The sequence below is a fragment of the Callionymus lyra genome, chromosome 8, assembly GCF_982586985.1.
Source record: "Callionymus lyra chromosome 8, fCalLyr1.hap1.1, whole genome shotgun sequence".
In the NCBI taxonomy this organism is placed as follows: Eukaryota; Metazoa; Chordata; class Actinopteri; order Syngnathiformes; family Callionymidae; genus Callionymus; species Callionymus lyra.
Window position 1 is genome coordinate 3,860,116 of NC_141825.1, and position 11,371 is coordinate 3,871,486.

At 42.1% G+C, this 11,371-nt stretch overlaps 2 protein-coding genes across 2 annotated transcripts; both read right to left on the reverse strand.

The window, feature by feature from the left end:
- Nucleotides 1-2,952: 2,952 nt before the first annotated feature.
- LOC148073366 (potassium voltage-gated channel subfamily A member 1-like) lies at nucleotides 2,953-5,752 on the reverse strand. Its single transcript, XM_087797028.1, has 2 exons — nucleotides 5,409-5,752; nucleotides 2,953-5,033 (listed from the first exon to the last, which is right to left on the reverse strand). The coding sequence occupies exon 2, from the start codon at nucleotides 4,799-4,801 to the stop codon at nucleotides 3,326-3,328; it is 1,476 nt and encodes a 491-aa protein (XP_087653154.1). The 5' UTR covers nucleotides 4,802-5,033; nucleotides 5,409-5,752; the 3' UTR covers nucleotides 2,953-3,325.
- Nucleotides 5,753-8,629: 2,877 nt separating this feature from the next.
- On the reverse strand, nucleotides 8,630-10,912 carry LOC148073367 (shaker-related potassium channel tsha2-like). The gene has a single exon (XM_087796833.1). The coding sequence runs from the start codon at nucleotides 10,128-10,130 to the stop codon at nucleotides 8,694-8,696; it is 1,437 nt and encodes a 478-aa protein (XP_087652959.1). The 5' UTR covers nucleotides 10,131-10,912; the 3' UTR covers nucleotides 8,630-8,693.
- Between the last annotated feature and the right edge of the window lie 459 nt (nucleotides 10,913-11,371).

Genomic DNA, 11,371 nt, shown 5'->3' on the forward strand with positions numbered 1-11,371 from the left:
AACAGCGAGCCACTTACATAATCCATGTATGTCTTTTTTTTAACAGGATAGGATCTTTTTATTTAGAATATTCCCACCTAAGTGAGTAGGCAGCTACTTGGGGACATTTATGAACAATAGTTAATGATCAGTGGAAACAGAGAGGGGCGACTGATGAATGTTTACTCGGAGCCTAAAAGTCACCAAAGCCACACTGTAGGTGGAAAAGGTCTGGATCACCACTGATGCAGTTCCATCTATTAACTGCTCCAACACTCTTCTGCAGTCAATCCATCAAGCTTCCGCGTTAATTGACAGCTCTAATCATCACGTGGAAAAATAATGATTTGTCGCACTCGACCTCACCATCATCACACTGTACAAAAATAACTATAACTTCTGAAAAAATATCTAAACTAGCCATGTCGTATTAAGGGATGTCCGGTGTTTGAAGGGTAAAAGGTTGGTCCTGTAGTAGCACCGCAGAGGAAGCTGTTGCAATGACTGGAGCAGCAATGACACTCCAATGACACTGGAGGGTTTTGTTTTTTTTCATCTCGGCAGAGTGACAGTACGGAACCTCAGCACTCAATGTAGATTGATAACCAGCTGCTAGAACACTTTGTTCCTCTGTTAGCGTGTCAGGTGAAACAACAGGAAAATAAAATCTCCTGGAAATAAACGATGAAGCAAAAGGAGCACTTTGGTGCCCTTCATAGAGCTCATGAGAATACCAATCAACCAGCTCTCCCATTATCGTCCTGCGTTAAAACCGTGTTTGCATCCCATCTACGAGACGCCTGTCTTTAGGAATCAATGGAGAGATTCTACCCACTACAACATCTCAATGAAAATAAAAACTCTGATTGTGCGAAGCTCAAATTCTAGACATGGAAAGGCAAAGATTTGGGGGACTCTTCCACATACGCTATTGCACGACACTTAAGGTTCTGTTTGCATGATGGCCCTGAATTGAAGCTTGCAGCCCTGCAGCAAGTTTGCAATGGCCTCACTGAGGTAGAGACCCTGAAATATGGATGCTACAGGAAAACATAGAAATGAACACTTTACTTTATACTCTAACTTTCAACACCATCCAAAATCTTCAAACTGGACTCAGTGGCTCTGACGAACATATGTGTTACTAAAGTAGCGACAATTTCTACATAAGCATAAATCGATGTGTTCTTTCTTAGGTTTAACTGTGCGTGTTTAAATTGGATCAATAAATAAATTAAATAAATGTTTGTCTAATATAGGTGAGTTTTTTTTATCCAGGAACCAAGTTACAAGTATTGCACAATTGCCAGGAACTCTCCTTGTTCTGTTTGACCTGTGATGTGCTCCATTTTAGTCAACCACTTCGCATCATTAGGCATCACTAAATAAACGGAATTTGTGTGAATTATCCAAGGAGGCACACTGGTTGAGTCTTTCTACGGCAACTTCGTATGACGTCCTGGTAAATCCACTTTTCACACAAAATTACATCTAAATTATTATTAAATCAACTTCTGGCGAGGACAGTTCTGAAACAAGACGGTTTCTCTTTCCACATTATTTATATGCCTTGGAAGACAGGATGGACATGTTTAAAACAAAGATATGAAGGACAGATACAACTAAACACAACCTAAAGCAAAACCTTAAGTAATATGGTTGTCGACCTAGACCTGTCAGGTGAGTGTACAACACTTGAAATACCATCCAAGTGCAACAGAATAAGTTTAGAGTGAAAATCTAAAAGTTAAATGATCAACAAACATGAATGTCTAAATATTTGGATACCTGTGTAAATATTCCCTTTTGATTTCAGTAAACAGGCAAAGTACATTACGTTGCTGTTTAAGAGCATAAACAAGTGCGTGAAGGCATGAAAACAGAGTTTCACATGAGCAGCATGGTTTCCTTTGCTTTGTTTTTTAAACCACATCATGATTCTACAACCTCCACTACGTGGTGACCAACTGTGTGTCAGTACTCATACAGAAGTTCCACTCCAGCTCACAGAACTGTACTCAGAGGCACTTTCACTGGTCCTGGCGGTGAGAGGGATAAAGGCACTAGCAACTAATGATAGAATAACTCCAGAAAGTCAGTTACAATCTTTTTAACTGACTCCCAAACCAATATGGTCTTAATCTAGTCTTGGAATGGAAGCATGACTAGTAGCATACTAACTTTTCTTGTTGGAAATAGGTCCATGCACTGCACTATTGGCATAATATTGTCATTGTTGCTTACTATGATTAAATGCAATTTTTTGATAACGATTACTCAGTTTCCTTGACTAAACTAGAAACTCTGCATCCTCAAAGAAGTGTTTGGATATATTGGATCGCAATTCAGAAACATCCAGAATTTGGTCGACTGAGTTTCACTGACAATAGGACACTGCAGAGTGCCTGAATTGCAACAAGCTGTATTACTAGAGTCATGCATTAAATATAGCTGGATACAAAAGTACCGTCGTCAATAGACCATAATGCAGTTTTACTTTTTCATGCTATGATCTCATTTATGTACTGTTCCCTTAACATGTGACATTCATTTTCTATACCTCTAAACGAAAAGCATTTCCTTTAAAAAAAACAACTCATCAAGTACACTCAGTATGAAAGGGTGAGAGAAGGCGAGGATGGAGACAGGTATCCAAAAAGAATGTCCTTTCCACTGAGTGAGATATGTCTCATGCATGCCGATGTCAGGGTGGAAAGTGTCTGGTCATGCTCGCGTGAAGCTCACTGTCATTGTGCTGTGTTGCGTCTAAAGGGCATGGCGTTGAATCACTTGGTGATATCACATTTACAGCAGCTGCTGAAAAACAGCAGCATTGCGGATGTCCATGGAGTGAGCAGATCATCTGTTTACATCTAGACAAAAAAGATCAGTCTTCCTCCTATAAGGTGCTTTGCTGAGTAGTAGATCCTTTGCAGAGAGGGTTGTGAAGAGGGAGGGAGGCAAAGAGGCAACTGTTTACCCCTCCACTGCTGAAGCCTGTCTCTGCAGACTTTTCTGCTGCATTGTGCAACTTGCTGAAATATGTAATGTCCCCCATGCATAAGATTTGAATGGTCATTTTCCCACCTGAGACGACGGCGTGCTCTGCGTCCTTCCAGGAGCATATATGTGATGTAGACCTATATACTTGTCGATTCAGAGGAATTCATTATTCTAGCTACCTGTCATGAACTCTAACAGCTATCCTTCCTGCCTCCCTTCTATATAGTTTAGCATAGTTATAGGCCTATTGCCGCAGAGCGCTTTGGGGAAGTAAACGAAGCATTCCTAATTGATGGTTTACTCATTGCAATGACAGTCGCCTACTGATTCTAAAATCTTATGCCTAAACATCTGTAAGCAGCTTGTTTTTATTTACACAGTTCTGGTTGGCTATAGTGCAGTTGCCAGTTCTGAGGTTTGCCTCCCTAAAGTTGTCAATGCTATTGTTTATGTCTCCATCAATCTCCATGTACTCTGACTTGCTGACAGTGGAGGAGCTGCGGCGGCTGGAGTTGGTTTCAGAGGGGATGTTGGGGTTGCTGACGTTGAGCAGCTGCGCTTGCTCCTCGCCTTCTGTCTCCCGGTGGTAGAAGTAGTTGAAGTTGGACACAATGACAGGCACAGGGAGTGCAATTGTCAACACTCCAGCGATGGCACACAGAGATCCTACTATCTTGCCGCCTATAGTGACTGGCACCATGTCCCCATAGCCAACAGTTGTCATGGACACAACAGCCCACCAAAATGCATCTGGGATGCTACCAAAGTATGATCCTTGCTCCTCTGCCTCAGCAAAGTATACAGCACTTGAGAACAAGATCACTCCAATGAAAAGGAAAAAGATTAGCAATCCCAGCTCCCGCATACTAGCCTTGAGAGTTTGCCCTAAAATCTGCAGTCCTTTGGAGTGACGTGAGAGCTTGAAGATCCTGAATACTCTGACCAGACGAATCACCCTGAGTATTGCCAAAGAGGTTGCCTGCTCCCCCACACTTTCGCTTTCAGGGTCTTCTGCAAGCTCTGTTCCCAGTGTGATGAAATAAGGGATGATGGCCACGATGTCGATCATGTTCATCATGTTCTTGAAGAAGGCAGGTTTACTAGGGCATGCCAGAAAGCGCACTATCAATTCGAAGGAGAACCAGATAATACAAAGAGTCTCAATGACGAAGAAGGGGTCTGTGAGGATATTTGGCTTGTAATAAATAGTGGTATTCCCCACTTTTAGAAAACGCCCCGCTGGGTCTTCTTTCAGCTGTGGTAAAGTCTCTAAACAGAATATGACAATTGAAATCAGGATGACCATCACTGAGACGATGGCTATCCCTCTGGCAGTGCCAGAGCTTTCTGGGTGCTCAAATAGAAGCCAGATTTGCCGTTGAAACTCTTTCTCAGGTAAGGGCCGCTCCTCCTCCCTTATGAAGCCCTCATCTTCACGAAACCTCTCCATGGCATCGACTCCCAGTTCATAGAACTTGATTTCCTCTGAGAACATATCCAATGGGACATTGACCGGACGTCTGAGCCGACCTCCGGACTGGTAGTAATATAGAATGGCGTCAAAGCTGGGGCGGTTCCTGTCAAAGAAGTACTCATTCCTCAAGGGGTCAAAATACCGCATCCGCTTCTTGGGGTTGCCGAGCAAAGTCTCAGGAAACTGGGAGAGCGTCTTCAACTGTGTCTCAAACTTAAGTCCAGCGATGTTAATGACAACCCTCTCGCAGCATTCATGGTCATTATGGTCTGGAGGGTAGGTGTCCTGAGGGTGGCCCGGGACAGCGGAGGTCTCATCCATGTTATCACCTGGGACGACGGTCATTTTGAGAGGAGGAGGAGCAAGAGGAGTAGCAGTGGTCGATTATCAGCGATGACAGGACTGTGCAGGCGTTCAGGTTTGGAGCAAATTTTCCTCTCCTCAGCTTCCCACTCCCCTTACACTGCTGCAGTCGTCCCCAGATACCAGGGGCTGGCCGACTGCCTCGCCTCAGCGTGGCTCCACTGCGGTTCTCGCTGACTTGACCATTGCTGCTCTCCAGAGCATCTGCTGCCTCCTAACGCAGAAAGGCGGAGTGGGGGAGGAGGGAGAGAGAGAAAAATAATGGGATCAAACAGCCAAGATATGTGCTGGCTAAGCATTTTTATACATTTATATATTTATTTTTTTGTATTTATTTATCTATTGAGGAACATGTTTCAATAATTGAGTGGAATGTCACAAGCAGAATAAAGTCTCTCTGTGTGTAACTTTAGCTCGTTCTTGATTTACTTTTTTTAAAAGACATGGCACATAATTCTATAATAACATAATGTATGAATCCTACACGCTCTCTATGGAAGTATACACTGAATGTACACGAGTGTGAGTCTCCGCAGCTGTCAATAGTAACATATGTGAGAATGTGCAAGTCAGCAGTTTTCACTCCTACCGTGGCTCGATCCTGGAAGCTCTCGGATGCGACTTATTCTCCGTGAAAATCATCCAACTGCAGAGCGGACGTCATGTGGCAACTTTACATCGCCCCGTTCAGAGAGAAAAGCCTGAGTTTGTCCACGCAGGTGGAAGTCTGCTGGTATTTCTCTGCTGGTGTGAGCAGCTCACTCCTCACCGCAGCAGGAGATCTTGCGCTGCAGTTCTGGAGGGGGGAGAGATACATTAAGGGGCAATAAGCAAGCCCTTGACATTTCCAGACATCACTGCATCAGCAGAAAATCCTGCCTCTGTTTTGGCGACTGGACAAGAAGAAGAATAGCGCCACCGACTGTGGAGAAGAAAAACTGGAGGTGGCTGGAGGCTGCAGCAGCGGGCAGAGGATGGTTTCTCCACAGTGACACGCATGTTTTGATGGGAATTCTACATACAAGTGCAGGAGAGGTAAAGGAGAGGAGAGCGGGGGGAGCGAGTGGGGAGGGCAGCAGCAGCAGGAGGAGGAGGAGAGTTTCGACGCAATGCAGACCGGCTCTTTAAAGCCGCCAGAAGTTCTTGTACAGCAGAGTCAGAGAGCAGCGCTGGTGCAGTCCCACTGCAGGACACTCTACCTGGACACCACAGCCATCGGATTCCTGAGCACCTTCCTCTCACACTGGAACTTCACCGCCTGCTGAGAGAAACTTTGTCGAAAGTCACCTTGGATAGTAGGAAACGACTGAGCTGCACGTTACTACAGTAACTGTACAACACAACTGTCCTTAAATAGTTCCTTTCGTTCTATTCTACTGCGCTACACGCTGCTGAGTCACGCACGATATAACAGTTTTACAAACTTTTCTTTAGCTATTGGACTCTATAATGATATCACACAACGACCAGAGAAAATTGGAAGAAATTAAAATGTCACGTCATGACAGTAGCTGATTCAGCATGTAATAAAAATGAAATATACCTATACTGTATATAACAGAGAAGAATAACAGAGTAAAATGAATATAGAGTAACTTGATCAACTAAAAAACCCAATTGTAAACATACATTTAATTGTATTATTACGCTTATTATTATTATTTTTAATAATAATAATGTGGCTAATGAGCTTTGCCTAACGTCATTATGAGCCAGTGGGTTTATTATATCACCTCGTAATATCCTCCAAAAGCAGCAATTATAACAAATGAGACGTTTTAAAATGTAACATAGTTAACCATGGTGTATTACACATCTGTTATTTCTATGATATTATATAATTATACAATTGAACACGAAAAATCTTGTGGAAAAGTGGAAAGACTCAAACACCCATGGAACTCCAGGTCAATTCTGTATTAACAGTAACATTAAATATATATACCAATCAGGCGTTTGATAAAATGTAAGTCAGTGTTCTTACGATCAATAGCCTTAAGGACATTTGTTTTGTTTTCTAGAAAAAAAAATCTGAGAAATATTCAAATGAATATAATCAAAATACAAATGGTGATGTATACAACCTACATAATTAATATTTTTAGTTGGTGATAAATAAGTATTGATTGAGAATGAGTATAGAAATATAATATTTATATATAAATTGTATTTTTTTTATATTCTAAAATGTATTTCTGCTATGTGTAAACAATATGCACATCATCATCGCAATTCATTTATAATTCACTGAAATTCTGAATTACATTAACACCACAACCTGTTTCACTTAGTAAATTGTCCTATTAGCTGTATGTAGTCATCAAACTGACCTTTAATTCAGCTAAATTGGCTAAAAAGCCTCATGTTCAGATATTTTATTTATCAATTCAGCATCAAAGGTTTCTAGTTTAATAAAGTAATCACATCTACTGAACTCATTGACATGTCTATGTACTCAACACAAATGAGTAACGGTCTCCTGTGAATCAGGGTAACAAATAAAAACAACAGCAATGTTTTGTGATTCATCGTTTATTTATAGATCTTTTAAAGATTTGAAGTTTTTACATTCAAGTTTGAATTAGAAAAATAGATATTTAAAAACATGTCAATTCACATTGATTTCAAGCAGATGTTTAATGAGCCAGTTTTCTCCGACTGAACTGTGCAAGTGTTTATAACAACACGAACATGCGTGTGAAGAGCAAGCCACTTAAAATGTTCTATATTTACAAAATATTTACATATAATGGCATGATTTTTTTTACAAATCAACCGCATCCCTACATTTTTTGAGGTACCAAATATCTTGAATAACAAAGAATAAAGAGAACGAGACAAAAAAAAAACTGCTTTGGTTAAGTGAACCCTCACAAGCATGTGCACATGCGAGTCAGAGTACATCAGCTCTGAGGCCCTTGATCAGTTTGGGTGAACTGTAGCAGTGCAAAGACCCAAGTGTTAAATTGTTGGACACACCAGGTCTGAGAAATACACGATTGAAGTAACACTGACATCCACTAGAGGTCGCCCGTCGATTGTCATTGAGTCGCTCAACAAGCTTACAGTAGAGGTGCTACTTGTGTTTTTTTTAACTTTCTCGTTTGATTGTTACAACTGTTGTACTGCAACCATAAGACAAAGTGTACCATAAAAAAGACATGAGATGACTGAACCCATCAGTGTTCAACCCCTGTTGCCTACTTTATCAGTATATATTATCACAACAGACAATAGGAAATATTTGCGGAGATATGTACGTTATTAGAAATAATATTTCATCAAATAGCAGATAGCACTGTATTCATCCTAATATAAGACATGAAACATCGTGTTAAACTCTGATGTTCTTTTCTCTGAGTGTATATGGGCTCAAGGGAGGAGAGAGAACGAAATAAACCTAGCGCCAGGGCGCAATGCTGACAAACGTTATCATATTTACGCGCACGGAAACTTAACCCACAATAGAGCCAGACATCCACACAGCTATTCTTGATGCTGAAAGCCAGCGACGGTTTCAAAGAATAATCTAGAACGTGACTGAAACAATATCTCGTTTGTTTATGAGGTCGTGATCAGAGTTCACTGGTGGCGCGCTGGCACAGTGCGTCATGGCGCGTATACGCACACGCTAAATCGATTTATATTACGCTTTCATGTTAATTCCTGGTCAGGCTACTATGTCATTTTATAGACACATAAACACGTGGTTGAAGTGTGAAATCTGAATATAACCTCCTGTAAGAAGAGTGGAAGCAGGTTGCAGAAGATGGAATGGTTTTACTCTCATTACTAATATAAACTGAAAGAACACGACAGGAATAGAAATCCAACTACAGTTTGGAAATGTGCTCGAAACATTAGCTCAAGGAAGTCACACATCTGTTAGCCTCCCTGTGTAAGTCTCTGGTGGATTAATGTTCACACATGTCAATGTTTCCAAATCGTCGTTGTGCTCCTGATATGAGCTGGATTTGTCGAGCGACTGAGTGCTTTTGTTTGACTCACAATCGCTAAATGACGATTGAGACTCAGGCTGACCACAAGTCACGTGTACATAATTAATGTTTTCCTCCTCTTCGTTCTCTCTGTGGTAGAAGTAGTTAAAGTTGGAGACGATGACTGGCACTGGTAAAGCAATAGTTAGCACTCCTGCTATTGCACACAAAGATCCAACAAATTTCCCACCGACGGTTGATGGACACATGTCTCCGTAGCCGACCGTTGTCATGGTGACTACAGCCCACCAAAAAGCGTGCGGTATACTTGTGAACTCTGATTCAGGATCATCTGCTTCGGCAAAATAAACAGAGCTTGAGAATAAAACCACTCCAATGATGAGGAAGAATATGAGCAGTCCCAGCTCCCTTAGGCTGGCGTGGAGCGTCCGTCCCAGGATCTGAAGGCCTTTGGAGTGTCTGGAGAGTTTAAAAATCCTGAAGACCCTGACCAGACGAATGACCCTCAGTATGGCTAGAGAGGCAGCCTGCTGGCTGCTTCCCTGGTGCTCCGCCAAGTCCAAACTCAAGGTGATAAAATAAGGAGCAATGGCGACTACATCGATCAGGTTCATGATGTTCTTAAAGAAAGCTGCTTTACTGGGACAGGACAAGAAGCGCATCATGAACTCAAAGGAGAACCACACAATGCAAAGTGTCTCCAACAAGAAAAAAGGGTCTGTAAATGGGCTGATAGTCTTTCCCTGAGAACTTCCATTAATTGCTGTAGGCGGAGGGACGTCCTTAAACTCAGGTAATGTCTCCAGGCAGAATATGATGATGGAAATGAGGATTACCATCACTGACACGATGGCAATACTTCGCGCTGGTCCTGAACTCTCTGGGTACTCAAACAACAACCATAGTTGTTTCTGGTACTCTTTATTTGGCAGCATGCGGTCCTCCTCTTTCAATAAACCCTCATCCTCGCAAAAAAGGTCAACGGTGTCACCCTCCAGTTCATAAAATTTGATTTCCTCCAAGAAAATGTCCACAGGAACGCTTACTGGTCTCCTCAATCTTCCACCGGACTGGTAGTAATAGAGGATTGCATCAAAGCTCGGCCGGTTCCTGTCGAAGAAGTATTCATTCCTCAGTGGATCAAAGAAGCGCATCCTTTTGCGTGGGTCCCCTAAAAGTGTCTTGGGGAAGCGGGAGAGGGTCTTCAGCTGCGTCTCAAAGCGCAGTCCTGAGATGTTGACGACCACCCTCTCGCTGCACTCCTGGTCTGCAGCCTCCAGGTCGACTGCATCCTTGAGCAGAGGAGTCACCACCACCGACTCTTCTTGGTTCTCCTGGGACACCACAGTCATTTTTACCCCTGTGAGGGTGAACCTCTCACTCACCTCCTCTGAGCCTTCCTCTTGCCCTTTAGCCTGTTCGTCTTCTCAGCCCCTTTCTCCCGTACAGCCACATCAAATCAGAAAATAAATTCCCTTTAAAGTCAGAAATAGCCACGTAAAGATCCAAATCCTCCTTGGTGTTGATTATCTTGGTTCTTTTAGTCAGATTAGTGGCTCCAGACTGTCAATGGTGCAGACAGATCTGCACTTGCATAAGCTGTACCACTGGCCAGCGCTAGCTATCATATTCACACCATTTTAAACTCCAGGCCCTCCCCAAGTTGGAAGACCAGATGACACTTGCTGCTGCTGCTGTCCCTCTCACACTTCCATGAGGTACACACCAGGTTCACATATAAACATAACATGTCAAATAAAACGGTCATTCAATAGAATCGTGCTGTTGAAAAACTAATCCAGAGTCCAGAGTTGAATTTGTTTGTCAATTGGAGTCCAGTGAGGAATGAGGTCTCTCCCCTTCCAAATCCCTCAGTTATGATCTCATGGGGCTATTCTTGTCGTGTGGGAAACCTCCCGGACCCAGCCCCTCTCTGCTTTGGGTCACTGGCGCCACAGTTGCAGAAAACACAGAGGTAAAAATAAATGAATAAAAAACAGAAATCAGTTGAAAAAAAAATCAAATTTGAATGTACCTTTTAGATTGATGTGTATTGTTCAGTTTCAATTCAATGAAAAGAGAAAAAAATGTGGTTAACACTTGATGATTTGTGAACAAGGACTGGGCCAGTGGAAACTGCTGGGCAGACTGACACTTGAGGAGCAAGAACGAGGGTAGCTTCTTCAGGAAGTTGCTGCCAAAATAACATTCACAGTTCAAAGCCGTTAACCAGCTCGATAGTAAAAGTTGTAACAAAGACATCTGACCTTTTAGGTCATAGAGGTTTACGCTTTGTTAACTTAGACTGATATCAACCTTAATAGCACCATTCACGGAATAAAGAGCAGGAAGTGTTCGGATATAGAGGCATAGATGTATCTATTCTAGTTATAAAGCAACTCTTTAAGATAGATAAGCATTTAAAACAAGTGGAAAACAGACATATATTGAAAATTGCACTCATACCCCTTATCTAAGTCCAGGTCAATGGGGTAGAAGTCAAACCAAAAAACGTTCAGCAATACTAGTTCTCTGTTACAGAATAAGTATCTCTGGAGATGTTTTAAAGATATCAAGAATCAACAAACAAAGT